Source organism: Fukomys damarensis, unplaced genomic scaffold (genome assembly GCF_012274545.1).
Source record: "Fukomys damarensis isolate Sample0158 unplaced genomic scaffold, DMR_v1.0_HiC HiC_scaffold_39, whole genome shotgun sequence".
NCBI lineage: Eukaryota > Metazoa > Chordata > Mammalia > Rodentia > Bathyergidae > Fukomys > Fukomys damarensis.
Genome location: NW_022900951.1, coordinates 65,563,614 through 65,584,843, shown reverse-complemented (window position 1 = coordinate 65,584,843; position 21,230 = coordinate 65,563,614). Strand labels below are relative to the sequence as shown.

The 21,230-nt window shown below is 36.0% G+C and overlaps 1 protein-coding gene across 1 annotated transcript in view; it reads left to right on the top strand.

Moving 5' to 3' along the window:
• The first annotated feature begins 139 nt into the window (after nucleotides 1-139).
• The window catches only part of Rps6ka6 (ribosomal protein S6 kinase A6), a 168,624-nt gene continuing 147,533 nt past the window's right edge, over nucleotides 140-21,230 (top strand). The window contains exon 1 of the mRNA XM_010612862.2: nucleotides 140-577. Within this exon, the coding sequence (XP_010611164.2) occupies nucleotides 500-577 (78 nt within the window). The 5' untranslated portion in view covers nucleotides 140-499. The remainder of the gene's footprint in view (nucleotides 578-21,230) is intronic.

Genomic DNA, 21,230 nt, shown 5'->3' with positions numbered 1-21,230 from the left:
CGCCCCTTTATTCCACCCCCCCCCCCCCCCCAGGCTGGGGAATCTCCATTGACGTTCGGGTGACGCTGCTGTGCTGCCGCTGTAGGGGGTTCCGAGCGCCGCACAGGTAACGCCGTGGCCGCCATATTGGCAGAACGGGGAGCCGGGCGCTGGGAGAGGCGAGGGTGCCGGAGGAAACAGGGGAGCTGGGCCGGGGGAGTAATTTACTGTCTGGCCGTCCTCAAGTCTGCGGCAGTGGCGAGCCCGAGCCCAGAGGCAGCTCTCTCTCAGAGACTCAGCACAGAGTTGACTTCTGTTTGGGAGCGGCAGCGTGCAGCAGAGATTCCCCGCTCCCACCCTCTGAGGGACTGTGAGCACGGGCAGCGGGCGCTGGAGGCAGGGCTGGGGGCAGAGCGGCGGTTGCGGCAGCCACGGCAGGAGCGGTGAACTAGTTTATTAGACGGGATGCTCGGCTGCCCTGACGGTCGGTAGCTTCACTTCGATTTTTCCTGAAGGGGCGATGCTGCCGTTCGCTCCTCAGGACGAGCCGTGGAACCAAGAAATGGAGGTGTGTAGCAGCGGCACAAGCGGTGGCGAGGTTAGTGTGGTGGTCGAGATAGGCTGGAGCCAACTACATGCCCTTTTTATTAGAGCCCTGGCGGTGGCCCGAGAGTAAAAGCGAGAGGAGCGCGAGGGCAAGCCCCCTTGAAGCTGCCGGGTGGCTGAGCAGTTGCTGCCCAAACTGTGCTAACGTTGGGGAGGCAGCGGGCTCCAGCGTGCAAAATGAATGCAGCGGGGTCCCGGCGTGGCCTCACGGGCCACTACCTCATAGACCACACTGGAATTTAAGTTTCTTCACTGCAGTTTCAAGTGGAACTGGGGTACGCGCAAAGTGCTATGGTTGACTCCGCGAGTCCTTCTTTCACCATCGCGCTGGATTAGCGCTCTGGGAACCCTGGGAGGTAGTGGTGCTCTACAGGTCACTGTTGAACCCTGGGCCAAGCCTAGTGCGACAAAAACACCAAGCTGATAAAGTGAAAATGGGGACATGTACGTATACAGGACCAGTGTTCTTTGGTAACTTAGCTTTCTTGTATCTGTGTGGCTCATTGTAGTTTTTAACACAGAAAGTGTAGACTAACTGGAGGCCAGATTTATGTACATTCAGGTGATGGTCTGTTGTTCTTTTCCTCCATTCCTTCCTCTTTAACACTTGCTGTCCCCTCCCCATTCATTGGTCGGTAAAAGAAGAGGCAAAGTAAACCCCAACCCTCATAGAACGGATATTTAATAATACTTACAAGGTTCAATCAAAATATGCTAGTTTCTTGCTCTGTTTTTTTCAGCTTTGGTCCACTGTACCATGAGAACTTAGATGTTCACAGGAGCTTTGTTGTTGTTACAAAACTTGGAGAGCATTTAAACACAAATACATATCTATTGTGTTAGAGTGTTGGATCCTTTTATGGCAACCTAACAGCATACTACTCTAGCAGACACCAGTATACAACTTCTAAAAATATTTGGTGAATGCTGCCAAATTGATTCACAGTAGGATATTTTGAGGTAAGACACCCACTCCTTGACATCTCAAGGGTGCAACTTTGTGTTCAAGTACTTGTTCTATCTTTAAAATCTCACTTTAAAATTTTGTATGGCTATCTTGTTCTATTTTGAAAATTTGCAACTAAACTGTGGTTAGACTAATCTTAGAATAACATGCAAGAAGTTGAATCCTCTATACTTACAGGAAAATTATAGGAACTATTTTATAAGTAAACGGAGCAGTTCTAAAATGCTTTTTAATCTATATCGCTTTAGAATAGGAACAATGAAGATGGGTTATGTTTTGAAATGTGTGAACACTAACTTATTGCATGAATTTCTTAGCAAGATTGGCCAAGGGAAGAGGGAGTTTATTTTACGTATATAATCTGTTGATTTATAGTCACAGGAACTTCATAAAAACAGTTAAATGTTTTAACATAAAGGTGGAATGAGAGGTGGGTAGCTTTTCACATGTCTACTATTTTATTATGTTTGTTAACTTTGAATGTGGTATGTTAAATCGTAATTACCAGATTTTGTATTGTTTGCAGCATATTTTAGGTATTGTAAAGATTTAACAGTGAGTCTCTTTATCTCAGCAATTTGGAACCATACTCATTTGGAAATTGTTAATCCTATGGAAAAAAAATGAAAGGAAAAGATAATGTGGTTTAGGTAGTCTTTTTGCCTTCTTTGTCTAAAGCAGTTATTACTGGTTAGATTTACCCTGAAAGTGACTTAAAACTACTGTAGGTGAAAATTTAATGCTACATTTGACAGACCAGTTGAATATTTAATTTTTATTTGTTTTTAAGGATAGTTCATTGATAAGATGCAAGCAGTTTTACTTCACAGAATTTTACATGCTCATTATGTTGACTTTGGAAATGCTAAGTTTTGAGTTTGAACTTTATAGCCTTCCAGTGTGGTAGTTTTTAGGACTAAGTGTTTTCATTGTATGATTTTTATTTTTTAAGTGTAGTAGAATCTTTACAGAAAATGTAGGTGACAATCAGTTAAATTTAATGTCATAAGAAATAATTGTCAATTTGTGTGTGTTGAATCTTGGTAGCACTAAATATTATAGACATTATCACATATTTTGGAGTTGTTTTGACTGTCTTTTACCAATCTGGTTTGCGTGGTGTTGTGGTTTAGATATAAAAGTCTCCTGTTAAGAGGTGAGGATTTTGAAAGTTTTTGGTATCATGGAGCTGCTATACTCATCAGTGGATTAGATGATTGATGAGTTTATAGCTGACTGTGCTGTTCAAAATTGGGACCTGGTCAGAAGTGGCAGGTCTCTGGGCACATGACCTAGAAGGATATATTTTCATTTCTGATTCCTCTCCCCACCCCTCTGCTCCCTGGTTGTCATGCATTAAACAGCTTTCCTCTGCCATGCCTTCCACCATGCTGTTTCTACCTTGAAACCAGCAAACAGTGGACTGACTCCTGAAAATCATAAGCACAAAGATAAAGCTCTCCATCTTTAAATTGTGAGTATCCCAGTGATGGAAAAGTGGCAAATACAGGAAATTGGTACCAGATATAGAATCATTACTGTGACTGTACCTGACCATCTAGTTGAGAAATGTTTGGAACTGGTTTGTGGGACGTTTGGAAGGGTTTGGTGATGTGGGCTAGAGAAGCCCTATTCTTAGTCACTTTCTTGTCCTGGAGCCACAATATCCAACACTCATAATTTAAAAGAGAAGAGGCTTTTTTTTGTTCATGTCTTTTAGTCTATAGTTGGTCTGCTTCAAGGTAGAAAGGGCATGGTGAAAAGGCCTGAGATGGAGGGCGACTGCTTATATCATGGCATCCAGCAAGTAGAGACTGAAGGGAGAAGCCAGGAAGGGTCATATACCCTTTCAGTTCTCAACCCAATGATCTACCACTTCCCACCAGCCCCCACTTTCCAATAGAACATTGAACTCTGATTGTTATTCAATCATCCTCCAATAGCATTATCTCTAAATATATGAGGTCTATCTGGGACTTTCTATATCTAAACTATATCACCCTAGAATGATGTAAACAGAATTTAACTAGTGATTCTGTGTAGTGCTCAAAAGACCAAAGGGGTACTGGGAATGTGAATAATAAAGGCCAGGCTTGTAAGGTTTTAGCTAGTAATGAGGACTCCGATGGAAACAACTAGAGGCTGTGCAGATTTCATTTTGGCAAAGAATTTGTCTATGTTTTGGCCATGTCCTAAGACGTCACTGAATTTAAGGTTGGTGACCCAGTTAATCTACTGGAGGAACTTTCAAGGCAATCCTAATATTAAGGCTGTAGCATGTGTACTGCTGGCTGCTTTTAACCAGCTTCTGTTCTAACTTGTGGCAGACCTTGATACCATCCACTGATACTAATTTTTCAGCCATGGAGCATGAAGTGCTGTAGCGTGATTGATGGAGGTTTCCACCTAGGTCTCAGAAGAAGTCTTGGGAGGCCATACAGTATGCCTGTGAGAGGGCACTGTGTAGAGCTATGAGAGTGAAGCAAAAAGTTCAGTGGAAACTCAAGGAAGTTAGAGATGTCAGGAATGAGGAAAGTCTGCTGAGTCAAACCACAAGCAGCAAATGGAACCAGCCTGAGAGGGGCCATATGGACTGAAACCTGCATCACCATAGCTCACCACAACTTGCCTTGGGTGCTGGACATGGAGCTACAGGATTTAATGTTGTCCTGTGCTTCAATCTTGCTTTGGTTTAATTTCTTTTTATTCCCCTATTCATACTTACGGAGTGGAGATTTTACTTTGTGCCATTGTATGCTGGAAATATTTTTCTTTTTGATTTTTACAGGAGCTGACAGCTAAGACTTTGCCTTGAATATCAGAGGGAACTCTGCACATAGGCTTTTCAGCTGTGCTGGAACTGTTAATATTTTGGCAACTCCTAGAGATGGACTAGATTCATTTTGCAAAATGAGATAGAAATGAGTCTTTTGGATACCAGGGGTAGAATGTTATAGTTTAGATGTAAAATACTTCTCAAATGTCTTATGTGCACAGTTGGGGATTTTGGAAAGTGACTACATCATTGAGGTGCTACACTCACCAATGTATTAGTCGATTGATGAATTTATAATTGATCTTGCTGTTTGAAAGTGGAAGCTTGATCAGAAGAGGCAGTTCTCTGGGGACGTGGCCTAGAATGATGCATTCCTGTCCCTGGCTCCTTATCCTTTCTTGGAGCTGACTACTATAGATTGAATAGTGTTCCTCTGCCATTCCTTCCACAATGCTGATTCTGTCTGCAGGCTAGCCAAACCTGACCTGATTCCTTGGAAAATCATTAGCCATAATAACCCTGTCTTCCTTTTAAGTTGTGGGGTTTGGATATTTTATGCCAGCAAAGGAAAACTGACTAATACACATAGGCAATTGTTAACATTTGAAATAAAATTCATAAATGTGTAAAATGGTTGTTTTGAGTCTCTTAATATCTTTTCCCACATTAAGAAATTACTTTGGATAAATTGCACTTTTAAACAAGTGCATATAAGCAAGACAATTTTTATAAGCCTAAACCTGTTAAAATTTTAGTATGGTAAAGTGTGTTAAGGTTTTCACAAAGAAGTAGTTTGGTTCTAGGGAAAAGTACAGAATTGATCTTAAGAAAAGATGAACTCCTTTGGCTTCTGGTGAGAGATTTTTTGAAAAAGGGGCAATAGTGTCAGTTGGAAACTTTGGTTGTGGAAGCTGTTAAAAAGACTATCTCAATTATATCTACAGTGAATTAAAACCTCAAAGGACATCACAACTCAGGTATCCACAGTTTTAACTCTAGTCCTATAAGATCATGGAAGAGGTGTTGAGTTGGGATAGGTATTGGTCATTCCTGGGCAAGTTTGTTTGTATACAAACAAGGTAATTGAATAATGTAGATATTTCTTTTTTTCATTCTTTTATTTTTTAAAGGGATATAAGGTTTATTAGAGATATAGGACTCACTCAAGTATGGAATTGGTTACGCAGAGAAATGAGGCACAATACAGTTGGGAACTGGGGGTCATTTATATGGTTTTGGTGGTGGGAAAATGGAATTTAATAATCTATATTCTTAGTCTTGTCTAATGGGTAGGAGAGGATGGCCCATCCACAGTGAGAGAATGGTCAATTCATATAGGAAATTCTAAAAAGGTGGTCCCTTCATGGGTGAGAGGACCATTTGCAAGTGAAAAGGAAATAGGCAGACCTCTTTGCAGCTGAAAGAGAGTCTCCCAGAATTGTGTCCTGAAGCTACATTTTTTCATAAAAGTACGATTTTTACAATCTGAATTTCCTTGTTTCCTTTTTATCTAGTTTTATTTCCTCTATCCTATCTCATTCCCTTTGCCCCAGACTTCAGTCCTTTATTCTTCTTAAAGGAGTGCAGAAAGCCAATGGTCTCTCTTCAGTAAACACTTCAGACTGAGGATAAGTGTTGATCCTGGCTAGCCAGGTACTAAAACTCTCTTCTAACTGATCTAATGGAGATATAGGAAGACTGGGTTCTATCTTTTGAACAACAATCATCTGTTGATTGTCTGAAAAAGAGGGGAAAGACATAGGAAACATTAGACTACAACAGTGAATCATGAAATAGAAAAGAATACCATTGTACAGTATCATAGCCACAAAAACGAGACCTTTCTTTCTACCAAGTTGTTCCAAGGAACCAGGATGTTAGCCGGTCATTAAAGCTTATGGCACAGGCTGACACTGTATTGATTTGTGAAGGCTGATCATGAAATTCAGAGGACACCTTTGCAAAGTTGTCAGGAATGTACACACAATGGTTCTGTTTTGGTAATGACACAGGCTCCACCTTGTGTTGCTCTTAGAATATTTGGGGCCATTCAGTTTTGAAGAATGGCTTTTCTCATTATTTTTACTTCTGAATTTAATAATGAAATACCCTCTATATGTATAGTTTGTAAGAGGGCCAGCATGCCACATTACATCCTCAAGTCCTATTGTTATAGGAGAAATACAACTCCCAACCTCCTAGATGTCAGATGTGCACGGATCATGTGCCCTGAAACAAATAAATAAATAAATAAATAAATAAATAAATAAATAAATAAATAAATCCAAGGAACAATGTAGGTTAAGAATAGGAAAAGTTTATTAAGAGATAGCTTCTAATAGACACCAGTCATCCTGAGAGGGTTGCCACCAAGGCACTTTATCAGGGGTAATTTATACAACAAAGTCACAATGTGGGTACAACATAGGTCAAACTATAATCAAGCCCATATGATAATAAGTACAGATGATACTTGGGTTCATGAATGCTTTTGCTTGTGAATAATTTGTTTTGCAAACAAGTGTTTGGCAAAATTTTCTTTTTGTTTGTGAATTCGGCATTGATCGATAACTGCAGCCACCTTCTCCACACAAACATGAATGTGGCCATCTTTCCATCATTGTGGAATGAATTAAGTTTGTGAACTGTGGTACCTCTGTGTAGCCACTTAGCTAATATTGATCTAATAGGGAAGTGGGGCATGTAGCAAGGTTCTATGGCTGACATCATTAACTTTGTAGTATTTATGACTTCTAAAACAGGAGTATTTTAGGATGGGATGAGTTCAGGTGTTCTGGACACTATCCTGAATGACTGTGGATTTAAAATATCTAGTTGGTGGAGTGACCAGTGCTGTTGAGCATATTTTCATGTATTTATGTGCTGTTTGTACTTCTTCATCTGATAAATGCCTATTCATTTCAGATGTGCACTTTTGGGTTGGGTCTTTAAATTTGGGGGATCTGATTTTTCGGAGTTCTTTATATATTCTACATGTTAGTTTTTTGAGGAGTAGGTGGTAGAATTTTTTTTACCACTTTGTGGATTGACTGTTCACTCTGTTGGTGGTTTCTCTCGCTGTGCAAATGCTTTTAATTTGATGTGATCCCAGTTGATTCTTTGTAATATTTCATGTGTAACTGAGGTTTAGTTCATATTTGCTTACACCTATGTCTTTAAGAGTTTTACCTATCCTATCTCAACATCATTGGTCATTTGAGAAAAGCAAATAAAAACAGCACTGAGATTCCGTCTCCAGAAAGAATGGCTATCATTAAAAAATCAACAGTAACAAATGCTGGACAGGCTGTGGGGAAAAACTCTTCTTCATTGCTGGAAATTGTATAAACTGGCAAAACACTATGAAAATCAATACGGAAATTCTTCAAAAAACCCAAACAAGAGGTTCCATTTGATCTAGCTGTACTTCTCCTGGGTAACTTCCTGAAAGAGTTAATAATCATACCCCAGTGATATATGGATACCCATGTTTATAGCAGTACAATTTATAATAGATAAATATTGGAAGGAGCCCACATGCCCATCCAAGATGAATGGATAAAGAGCATGTGGTATTTGTATATGATGGAGTACTACTCTGCCATAAAGAAGGATAAAGTTTAGCCATTTGTAGAAAAATGGATGTATCTTGAGGCCATAATCTTAATTGAAATAAATCATGCATACAAGTTTAAATGTTCCATTGTTTCTCTTGTGTGAGAACCTGAAAGGATAAATCAGGAGCAAAATTAAGGACAGATATTGGGGAATAGGAAGAACATATTCAAATGGGAAGGGAAACATGGGAAGGGGCAGGAAAATAGGAAAGAAAAGGAAAAAAGAAAGAATAGAAAGAAAAATGCAATCAAAGCTTCTGTAAATTGAGGAGGAGAAGAAGGATTAAAAGGAGAGGGGGGAGGTGGGGAAAAAAGAAGAATCAAGATATGTATATGTACAGATTTCCTATAATAAATATGATCAGTATGACAGGTATGTAAAAATAAAGTTAAAATAAAATGACCATTTGTTACTCAGACTCTCCCCCAGTTCTTTCATATACTCTTTACAGTAAACTGAGATCCCAAAGGAACTAGTTAATTTGCATTATATTTTCCTCAAAATTCAGGATCTTAGTAGGCTATACCTCCCTTCAGGATTTTAGTAGGGAGTGGATGCATTCCATGGTACCTGAGGGAGTTCATTCTTTGTCCAAAGTTCCAATTGATAGTCTTTTTTTTTTTTTGTACCTGGGATTGAACTCAGGTCTTTGTGCTTGGGAGGCAGGTGCCAGAACCACTGAGCTAAATCTACAGTCCTTCATTTTCTATTCTTAATTTTATCAGTCAGCCCACTGGTCCCTTACTCTGTCTCAGGCCCTTCCACTACTTAATTACCTTATTCATTAGATAACTAAATAAAGATAATGGTAACATGATCATACCAGTGGAAAACTGATCTGGTTTATCAATACCCATAACCTCTCAAGTCTGGGAGGTTAGCTGGTTGATCTGAAGTTTTGACCCTGCATTCTTGGATGTATGGATATCCCAATGTAGATTTTCCTAATCACCCTTGAGGAAATCAAGCCACAGGTTTTGTACCACAGTGTCACTGGGTACTATTTGGAGCTGGCCGCCTTATTCCAGTTCCTATCCTATAGTCAGTTGCAAACAAATCAATGTCTCATAATTAAATAATGTGATTATAGAATTGAATATGCATCCATTCAATATTTTGGGTGGCATTGCTCCACCTATCATAAGTATGTTTTGTTGTTGTTGTTCCTAATGATGGGGTGCTAGTTGGCTGTTTCTTCCTTTGTATATTTAAAAGCAAACTTTTAACTTGGTATTACTGTTAATCTTTATTGTTTTGGCTATACTTTCTCTTTGAATGGTTAAAACCAAGTCAAATTGAGACCTGTGATAATTAAAATTAACCCTGTACTCTATGTATATATCAGAGTGAGTTCTGGCTTCTTGTGTATTACTTTCAGTGCCATGGGCAGAGAGCTTCTTAGCTCTTTCTGTTTTTCCTCTACCAGTTGTGTCATTTGCCAGGATAGGTCACAGTCTTTGCTAGACATTGTGCTCTTTAATGACCCTCTTTTTAGCACAATGCACCCTAGTTGACTTCTATTGTCTGGGGTCCATCAATCTTCATGCTCAGGAGGTTGGGAGACTCACCAGAGTTGTAGGATCCTGTAGAGAAATCTCCTTGTGATTTGGGTCATTGTTGATGTTGGAGGGCCAGGAAAAAATTACTGACTATCCTTCTAACTCAGTTACCTTTCTAACTTTGGTCTCCAAGCCTTGTCAGTTACACCAGTATTGAAATGAGGACTGTTAAGTGTAACAACTATAGTCTTATCTGGATATCAAGTACTTTGAAGTGTATAGTCAGAGGACTTTTTTTTTAACCAGTCATAACTGTCTTAGAAGTCAAATTTCAAATCAATTTTGAGATCTGTACAGTCTCCATGTCTTATTTTAGATCCCTTTGTTGTTGCCAAGATAAATGTCACCAGGCTGGATCTAGGGTCCCCAAGGCCAAAATAAGGAACTTAACCCACCCTTATAAAATGCTTGCACATTCATTGACGCCTGTCCAGGAGAAAGAATTTTCAGGACACATCAGTGAAAGAAACATGAGATTTATTAGAGATATAGGATACACTCAAGAGTAGAGTATGAGGTATTGAATAATGTGAATATTTCATGAATTAATGTCATGATTACAGTTTGTGCACTTAGGTATTTGTTTTGCTTTTCTTTTTTTGTGTGGGAGGGCTTGCTTACTTATGAAAGGAGTTGATTATAGCATTTCAAGTTGCATATCATGTTTAAACTGGTACTTTATATCATTTGTATTATTTATGTTATTTCTTTAGAAATAATGCTTTAAAGAATGTTAGTTTTGAGAGTAATGTAGTTTATTCATAAAAAACAGATTTAGACCAATCTACAGAATTAAAAAATTTACCCAGGATTGCAACTATCAGTCACTTTCTCCAAGTTTCAGAAGTTTCAGTCTATGATCTATCTGTTTTCCCAAGCAGAGGTGAAGAACTTGAGATACAGATAAGTGAGGCATATAGGACTGCAGCTAGTCAGGATGAAAAAAAAAATCTAAACCTACACATATGGCAGTCAAGATCCCGGAAACCCAACAGAATAGCGTAATACTACAGGCAGTTAGAGAAAAGAAATGAATCATAAAAAGAAGAGCCATCAGAATCAGGGCGACTTTTCAGTGCAGACCCTCATGTCAAGGAGAGCCTGGAATGAGGTATTTTAAGCCTTAAAATAAAAGAACCTCCAACCTAGACTGATGTATCCTACAAAACTACCTTTCAAAATTGATGAGGAAATAAGATACTTCCATGACAAAGAACACCCGAGAAACTTCATGAATAGCAAACCAGCACTTAAGACAATTCTAAACATATCTTTGAAAAATACAATGAAGTTCACAACTTTTTGAGGCCCAACAGAGTAAATCCAGCAGGCAAGGCAAGAAGTTAAAGGGAGAGGGGTAAAATAAAAAAGAGCCAACAACAGGAAGATAACATAAAAATGATGTCAATAAATATCAGTTATAACCATCTATGTTATTGGCCTCAATTCAGCAATCAAAAGAAACAGTGGCAGAATGAGTTAAGAAGCAAAATCCAACAATATGCTGTATAACACATCTAGTTAAAAAAGAAATTCATAGATTGAAAGTAAAATGGTGGAAAATAGTTCTCCATGTAACAGCAACCTGGAAAAAAGCAGGGGTAACTATCTCATTTCCAAACAAAGCAAATTTCAAACCAAAACTATTTAAGAGAGATAGAAGGTCACTAAATCCTTGTAAAGGGACAATTGAAAAGGAAGTTATTACAATAATAAATATGTAATAAATAATAAATATGTAATAAATAATAAATATGTAATAAAATAATATTGTAATTTATAAAATAAATATGTAATATAATAATAAATATGTAATAATAAATACTAATGCCCCCAACTATATAAAACAAATATTAAGAGACATGAAAAACCAAGTAAGCACTAATACAGTTGTAGTAGGGGACCTCAGTACCCCTAGTCACAAATAGATCATCTAGACAAAAAATCAACAATGAAATACTAGAAGTGAGCTTAGACATAGAACAAATGGACTTAATAGATGTCTACAGAGTGTTCTACCTGGCAAAAATCAGAATATATATTCTTTTGGGCTGCACATGGGCGATTCTCAAAATAGACCATACACTAGCTTGTAGGACATGCTTAAGTAAATTCAAAGGAATTGAAGTTATCTCACGTATATTATCAAACCATAGGGCCGGGGATTTAGCTCAGTGGTTTGGTGGCCTGCCTTGCAAGCGCAGTTAAACTGGGGATCAATAGGATAAGAAACCCCAAGAACATAACAAACACATGGAAATTGAATAACACTCTCCTGAACAACCAGTAGGTCACAGGGGAAATTAAAGTAGAAATTAGACAGTTTTTATAATTTAATTATAATGCCAGTATAACATACAGGAATTTAGAGAATACAATGAAAGCAGTTGTATATGGGAAATTCATAGCAGTAAATGCCCACACTAGGAAAACAGAGTGAGCTAAAATAACCTAAGGCTGAATCTTAAGTTCTTAGGAAAAGAATAGAAAGGCAAACCCAACACTCATACAAGAGAGGAAATTATAATGATCAGAGCAGAAATCAGTGCAATGGAGGCTAAGAGAATGATACAAAAAAATCAACAAACCAAAGAGTTGGTTTTCCAAAAGAATAAATAAAATTGGCAAACCCTTAGCCAACTTTATCAAAAAAGGAAAGAATAGGCTCAAATCCATTCAATTAGGAATGAAAAAGTTGAAGACACAACAGATTCAGCAGAAATCCAGAGAATAGTCAGGACATACTTTGAGAACCTATACTATAATAAAGTGGAAAACACAGAAAAAAATGGACCAATTTCTAGGAACACGTGAATTACCAAAGTTGAATAAGATAAAAATTCTAAACACCCAAATTATAATCACTGAAATTGAAAATGTAATCAAAATTTTACCAACAAAGAAAAATCCCAGGTCCTGATGGCTTCGCTGCTGAATTCTGCAAGACACTTGTAGAACTATTGCCATTACTCTTTGAACTTTTCAAGGAAATTGAAAGGGAAGCAATACTTCCAAATTAATTCTTGGAAATAAGTGTTACTTTGATTTGAAAAGCAGGGAAAGACCCAACCAAAAAAGAGAACTACAGGTCAGTCTCCTTAATGAACACAGATGCAAAAATCCTCAATAAAATAATGACAAACAAAATACAGAGGGTTATCAAGAAGATTATGCAACCTGATCGAGTTGGATTTATCCCAGGGATGCAAGGATGGTTCAACATATGTAAATCAATAAATGTAATACACTGTATTAACAAACTCAAAGATAGAAACCATATGATCATTTAAATAGATTCAGAAAAAAACGTTCAACAAAATTCAACATCCATTCATGGTAAAAACTCTGCAGAAAATTGGAATAGGTGGTCTTTATCTCAACTTGATAAAGTCTGTCTATGAAAACCAACAGCCGACATCATACTAAATGGTCAAAAACTGAAAACCTTCACAATAAAATCAGGAACAAGACAAGGATGTCAATTATCTCCACTCCTGTTCAATATAGTTCTGGAAACTTTAGCCACAGCAATTAGACAAGAGACAAAAATAAAAGGAATAAAGATAGGAAAGGAAGAAGTTAAATGTCATTATTTGCTGATGATATGATACTCTACATAGAAGACCCAAAATACTTTTCCAAAAGACTTCTAGACTTAATTGATAGATTCAGTAGAGTGGATACAAGGTAAACACTCAAAAATCAATAGCCTTCCTTTACACCAATGGCAGATTTACTGAGAGTGAAATTAGGGAAATAAAACCTTATATTATATTTAGATAGTTATGACAATCATCCCAGGCTTCCCTACCATGAATAGTTTGTCTTAAATTTCCTTTGTAAATATGATCCCTTCATTTAAGTATATTGAAGCTGTCTACCAACATTTATAATTACAGGGTGACTCAGGATAAAATATGAGGTTATGTTTAGGAACACTTTGAGGGATAAGAAAAGTAATTTCATAATCATGCTGGCCAAAGAGGTGTTTTATTGACATTTAACTTTTTTTCTGTTTGGAACTCTTGTTACAGTAAGAATTGGTTAACATTCATTACATGGTTTTGGGAACAGGTATTGTAGAACAAAATGGTATAATGTGAAACCCCTACAGAAACAACAGAGAGGTGCATCCTATCTACATATGTTTAAATTCACATGGACAAGACAGGAATGTGGAAATTATTATAAAATGCACAAGACCATTAACATTGGGGAACAATGGTGGTGGTAGTTTTAAGAATAAATTTGTTTATGCCTTTTGAAAGATGTGAAATTTGAGCAGGGAATTATAGACTGGTAATATTTTCATAAGTGATGAAAGGACTGTATTTCATGTGAATAGGGGACAGTATAGCTCAAAGCATAGAAGTGTTCTGGAAAGGAGGGACCTGATATTACTAGGATATACAAGATGTGATTAAAAATATAGTGAATGTTTAAATTTTTAAAAATCATAATAAAAGACACATTGCCATTAGTCTACATTAAAGCATTCCCCCTCACCTGAAACACTTTTATGCCATTCTTGTCATTTTCGGAAGCAGTTTGTAGTTTATGTTTTAGTCAATTTCTGTCAGATAAAACATTGTGGTAAAAACATGGTGAAATGCAAGATTTCCCACATTTTGTGAGCACACCATATAATTTTGTGCTATGGGAGTAGAGATATGATGTGAGATGAGCTAGGAAATAAATGTAGGCTGCAAATAAATTGTGTAGCACTTTTTTTTTTTTTTTTTGGTTTTCTGAGACAGGATCTTGCTGTGCAATTCAGATTGACCTTGAACTCACCCAGGTTGGCCTTGAACTCATGGTCATCCTGCCTCAAACTCCAGAGTGTTAGGATTATAGGCCTATGCCACGATGCCCGGCTACATAGGACATTTTAAAACTTTTATTTTAATAGTACATATTGGCAATACATGAAGTTTACATTCATCTTATTGAGTAGCTACATGTACAAAATGTATCTTGGTTCTTTTTTATTCTCCTTCCCATCCCCACCCACCTCTCTCCCTTCATCTTCATATCACCTTTCCCTTTTATCATTGTTATTGTTAATATTATTTCAGTTTGTGTTTTTGGTATATAATGCTTACATTCATTGCAGTTATTTGGTACCTGTACATGACACACCTTTAGTCTTTTTTATTTCTTCTTCTCCTCTACGCTCACCCTTAGTCTCTTGCACCCCTTCCTTTTTTCAAAACATCAATTTCCTGTTTCCTTTTTTCAAACTTTTATTTTGCCCTTTATTTATTCTTTGGCTTACTCAAATGAGAGATAGTATATCATATTTAAGTTTGTATGTCTGATATATTGCACATAACATATTTTCCAGGTGTAACTATTTCCCTACAAATATCCTGAATTTATCTTTCTTTATAGCTGAATAGTATTCCATCATGTTTAGATATCACCTTTTCTTTATTCATTCATCTTTTGATGGACATACATGCTGCTTCCAGGATTTTACTATTGTGAATTGTGCTGCTATAAATATTAGGAGGCATATATTGCTGTAATGTGATGTCTTTAGCTAGTTTGGGAAGATACCAAGAAGGGAAATAAATGGGTCAAATGGAATTTCAAATTTTATTTCTTTGTGAAATCTATATACTAATTTCTATAATGGTTGTAGTAGTTTATACTCCCACCAACAATGTGGAAGGTTTCCTTTTTCCCTGCAGCCATGACAACATTTGTTATTCTTTGATTTCTTGATGATTAATATTCTTTCTGGTATAAAATGAAATCTCAATGTTTTTTTAATTTGCATTTCTCTAATGGCGAAAGATGTTGAACATTTTTTTCATATATTATTAGCCATTTGTACTTCTTCCGAGTATCTATTCATTTCACTTGCCTTTTTTTTTACTGGGATTTTTATTTTGGGTGATATAATTTTTTTGAGCTCTTTAGTTAGTCTAGATATTAGTCCTCTTTCTGAGGAGTAGCTGGCAGAAATGTTTTTTCCATTCTGTAGCTTGTCTCTCACTCTGCTGATTATTTCTTTTGCTGAAACTTTTCAATTTGATATAGTCTCATTTATTGATTCTTACCAGTTTTTCTTGTGGATTTAGAGTTCTTTTGATCAAGTCTTTTCCTATACCTATTATTTCAAGTGTTTTACCTACTTTCTTTTACATTTACATATGTATTTTATATATCAAGTTTCACTGCTTCTCTTTTACTATTAGAACTCTGATCCATTTTTATTTTAGTTTACTACATGGTAAGAGGCATGGGTCCAACTTTAATCTCTGTCTATGTATCTGTCATTTATCTATCATATCCAGTTTTTCTAGCACTATTTGGTAAATAGGCTATCTTCCCTGCAGTGCATGTTTTGGGCTTCTTTATCAAAGATCAAATAGCTGTATGTGCCTGGCATATTTCTGTATCCTCTCTTTTGTTTCATTGATACATGTGTCCATTTTTGTACCAACGCTATGCTGTTTTTTTAAATCACTGTTGCTTTGTAGAATAACTTTTTTTTTTTTTGGTACCTGGAATTGAACTCAAGTCCTTGCGCTTGCAAGGCAGGCCACCTAACCGGTGAGCTAAATCCCTGGCCCTTGTGGAATAACTTGAAGTCATGTATTGCGATGCCTCCCACTTTGCTCATTTCCCAGTATTGCTCTTGTAGAGTATCTTTTAGTTCCATGTGAATTTTAGAATTGTTTCTCTAGTTCTGTGAGGAATGCTGTTGGTATTTTAATTTAGATTGTGTTAAATCTGTATACATCTTTGGTCATATGGTAATTTTGACAATATTGGTTATACCTATCCAGAAACAGAGGTCAACTTTTCATTTTCTGATGTCTTGTTGAATTTCTATTTTCAAACTTCAAAAGTTTTTATTGTAGAGGTCTTTCACTTTCTTGCTTAGGTTAATTCCTTGGTATGTAATTTTCTTGATGGTATTGTGAATGATAATTGTTTTCTAAATTTTTTCTTCAGTTCATTTTAAAAAATTATATTTATTAAGTTTATTGGTTCACTTTAGGTATACATTGTGATCATATTCATCATTGGAAATTTGTATCTATACATGATATATCTTTATTCTTATTTTTCCCATTCCCCTTCCCTCCTTTCAACCCCTCTAACCCTCCCAATTTACAAAAGCTTTGTTTCTGTTTTGTCCTTCTGTTTTCATTTTTTTCTTTCCCTTTTCTCCGCTCCCTTCCCTAGTTCCCCTTCCCCTTTTAAAATTTTCTTCCTATTTCACAGTATCTATTATATGTTTTGGTCTTCATTTACACTTTCAGTTTCTCACACCAGAGAAACAATTTGGTATTTAAACATGTATGTACTAGTGGATGCACCTTGAATTCATTACTGTTAGACATGAATGATAGAGGGTTTTTAAAGCCAGTTCCATTTTATTTCATAAATGGGAGCCAGTGAAAGCTTTTGAAAATGAATGACATTATCAAATATGTGCTTTGAAGAATAATTTCTGGTAGTGTCCAGAATGGATTGAAATAATGGAGATAGTAAAGATAGGAAATACCAGCCAGGAGCCTATTATGTTAGTTGAAATATTAATAAGATTATGGACATAGGACAGGAGTAAAACATGACTGATGGGACAGACCTGGTAGAGGTAGAATAGTTGGCATTTAGTAAGTGATGCTAGGGAATATGAGGGGAGAAAATAACTAACTGAGATTAGGAACATGGTGGCAGGACCTAATTCAAATCCATAGGTATTGAACATATGCCTGCCAGGATAAGTATATGCTAGCTACTAGACTTATATGAAGATAAATAGATCTTTGAACCATAGGGAGAATGAAAACCAAATTGAACTTTTCTCATCTCTAATATTGTCTTAAACAATAGTAGACTATTCTATAGATTTTTTTTGTTATGCTTTTAACATGCTTGAAATCCTTACTTCTGAAGGTAAATACACTTATTACTAGTAAATTTTTTATGTTTTTCACAGAGGTGCTTGGTTCATTCTTGTTTCAGCAATATCCATCTTAAATAGTGAGCATCTGATAGGTATAGAGTACTATTTTAAAAATAATGACCAATGCTTCCTTCTAGAATGTGGAAAGGAAACCCCAGACATCCGTATTTGTTCTATTTTTTTTTAAACAGATTCATGTGGAATAGACTAGGGGAGGGTTTAAAAGTCACTCTTCCATACATGTGCCTTCACAGTTCTTCCAAGTCTATTTTAAACCATAGTGGTCTGGAAATACTCAGTTCATTTATTTTAGGGTAGAACCTCTATATTTCCCTGTCTTGATTAATTCAGCAAGAGAGTTAATTACTACCTTTATTCACTATTCGATATTAAGGCTTACAATGGTGCAGTTGCTTTTTTGGATCATATTGTTTCAATATTTCCCCTCTCATAGTCTCTCTTGCCTATAATTTTGAGAAAGAAATCAACATTTATCCCTTCCTGTAATTGCTTTTTTGGTTGGTGCTATTATTAGATTTAGCACAAATTCTGAATATTTGGCAAAAACGTGGAATCTTGAAGTATTTTTCACAATTTTCCATATAAAGCTTACTCATTTATGTTATTTTCAAGTATTATTTACTGTTATTTATGATTGTTTATTTTTTCTTTGTGTATTTTATTTCCTTTTCATTTATTTTTAGGTGGGAAAAGAGTCGGAGAGGAAAAAGATTTATAGTTAAGCTTTATCTGGTTTTCAAAGATAGTAGACTTTTTTCAATTGCCCTGATGGCATTCTATGTAGGTGATTTTACAGTTAAATTTTAACCTGTATCTATACATTTGAAATACTTTTGCTGTATGCATGTATGAGAGAGTGAATGTGTGTATTACTTACATAAGGTAATTGATATGGTATATAGAAAACAAAGCCCAATAACAAACTCTTGATATTCAGGATAAGGGAAAATATAAAGTAGTAAATGTATAGAAATGGTGGAGAATGGAGGTTGAATGTGAAAGAGAACACAGGTAAGAAGGCTTTAGATGTCTATTATAGCTTGTTCTTGAGTAGGCAGAATAGAATAAAAATGGCCATACTTCCAAAACTGTTATACAAATTCAGTGTATAGTTGAATTCTAAATTTGGCCTTGAGTTTCATTAAGCTGATTGGTTTAAACTCTGGCTGTATATAAGATTAATCTGAGAGTTTAAAAAAATTAGACATACCAATGCTTCCCTCACAGATACTCACATTTAAGTAATCTGGTACTGAGTACTGGTACTCAGTAAGAGGTACTGAGCATCATTCCCCTTATGGTTATCCTATATGGCTAGTGTAAAGAAACTACATTTGTAGGCCAAAGTAAAAAAAAAAAGTCATGTAGTTTTCACTATTCAACAAGAGAAAATCCTATCAGTTCCTAAGCTAGCAATTAGGAAATATAATTTATGTGAATTGTGAATTTGTGTGTGTATATTTTATGCTGTCATCGTTTTAAAATATGAATAATGTCAAAAGAGGTATCTGAGTTGTCTTGTATGCTCTTGCTGTTTAGTTTCAGGAAATTTGCTTTTCCATAAGAGTAAAAACTAAATTTTAGTGTCCTAGCTGATTTTAATAAAGGTTAGCCATATATTTAATCTGTTAAGAAACCTGATAAGCAAGAGTATAATGATTGTGTTTTCAATAACAAATATCCTTTTACCTATTTCAACAAAAATTACAAAAAAACAGGAATAATTTTCATTAGTATACAACACCTCTGTTTTTCCTGTAAAGTGGGCAGGGACAAGCTTTAAGAGGGCATATAGAAATTTTTTTGTTTGTTTTTTGAGACAGGGCCGCACTGTGTAGTTGAGACTGACCTGGAACTCACTATGTAGCCCAGGCTGGTCTTGAACTCACAGTGATCCTCTTGCCTCAGCCTCCCAAGTGCTGGGATTACAGGCATGTGCCACCACGCCCGGCTGGGATATAGAAATTTTAACACTAAATATAAATATCTTACTGAAAATGATAGTCTAATTGATTCCCATTGACATATATCTAAACTTAAAGTGAAAAAAAGGCATTGATTCAGCACTTACTAAGTACTAGGTACTATTAGATACTTTGCATAGATTATCTCATTCAGTTTGATTTACTGTTCAGAACAGATCTATAGGAGAAGTGTATCTTTTTCCCTGATGAGTAATAGGCAAACCAATGGGACAAGCATCTGGAATTCGAGGTTAGAATGTTTTACATTCATAGATTTTTCTTTATATATTGCTATCCTCACCATAAAGACAATATTGAATATACAGAGAGAATATAAATTGTTGATAGCCTTATTAGCTCAGCAGTCCAACATGCTAGTTGAGCAGCCATCAGTGTCTACTCAGTTTAAATGAGGGCCATCAAAAATCTGAACCATCTGAGAAATCCTCTTTTTTTAAAATTTTTGAGACACAGACCAATTTATTCTACAATTTTTATGTTAATGTAAAGTACCTGGAAAGTCTATAAACAATTTTGAAAAGAAAAAAATGAAATGCAAGGGAGACTCTACTTCATGTTAATGTGTACATATAACTGCACTGATTAAAACTAGTATTGGTGGCAGGATAGCTACATAGATCAGTGGAACAAAATAGAGAACATAGAAGTATACCCACATAAATATACTGAACTGGTTTTGGGGGGAAATTAAAAAAAGGTCAAGATTAACTATATTTAAAACTGAGATTCCATGCTTAGGATTCTGGGGAAATTATTACATGAAATAATTTTTCTATTCTCACACAGTTTAAATTAGTTACTCAGATGTGAATAAAAATACCACATAAAATGTTAAGAGATGAGATTTTTGGAATCATCAAACTACTCAGTGGGTCAAAGTGAAGAACACATTAGAAAACAGGAGAAAAACTTCATATGAGTGGAAATGTGGTTTCAATGTCAGATTTCAAATGACAGCAATTTTTTCTTCAATACAGTATTATGTGAAGGATTTGGAGCATATAATGAAGAAATCTGCTAAATGAGAATAGCCAAAACTTAAGAATTCAGGAAAATAAACAAGTCATTAGGTTTGAATTAATAATCCTCTGCATTCAACATTGTTCACCTGGGGCAGCTACATTGATAAATGAATGTTATAGGAGAAAAATTCATTTCAAACTTATAAGGGCACATACAGAAAAGTACATATTGATTATATAGGTATATACTGGAATGACAGAATATAAATATAAGTAGTTTTTATTTGATTTTATAGTATGTTTTTGAATGGAAAAGACTGACCCTAGAGCTTGTGCCACAATCACTAAGCATTTATTATATTTATCTTATATAGGGCAATTTTGTATTTTTTTGTTCTTGTTTGTTGAGAGAACGTCGCACTATGTTATTCAGACTGGACTTGAATTCAATATGTAGCCCAAGCTGGCCCCAAAATCACAGTAGTCCTTTTCCCTCAGACTATCTAGTGCTGGGATTAGAGTTGTGCCCCACACAACTGGCTTAATTTTGTAAGAATAAATGAATACTTCATGCAGTAGAGTCTTTTAAGGGAGATAAATGTGGATCTTCAAGAAAGGATTATTTAACAGTGTCACATCTACAAACAGTATTACTTTGACTTTAATTGGTCCGTGGCCATGACGCTGGATGTATCAGGTTGTTTGTTTGTTTGTTTCTTTCTTTCTTTCTCGTTCTCTTTCTATTTCTCTTTCTTTTTCCTCTCTCTCTCTCTCTCTCTCTCTCTCTCTCTCTCTCTCTCTCTCTTGTCTGTTTTTTTTTATTTTTTATA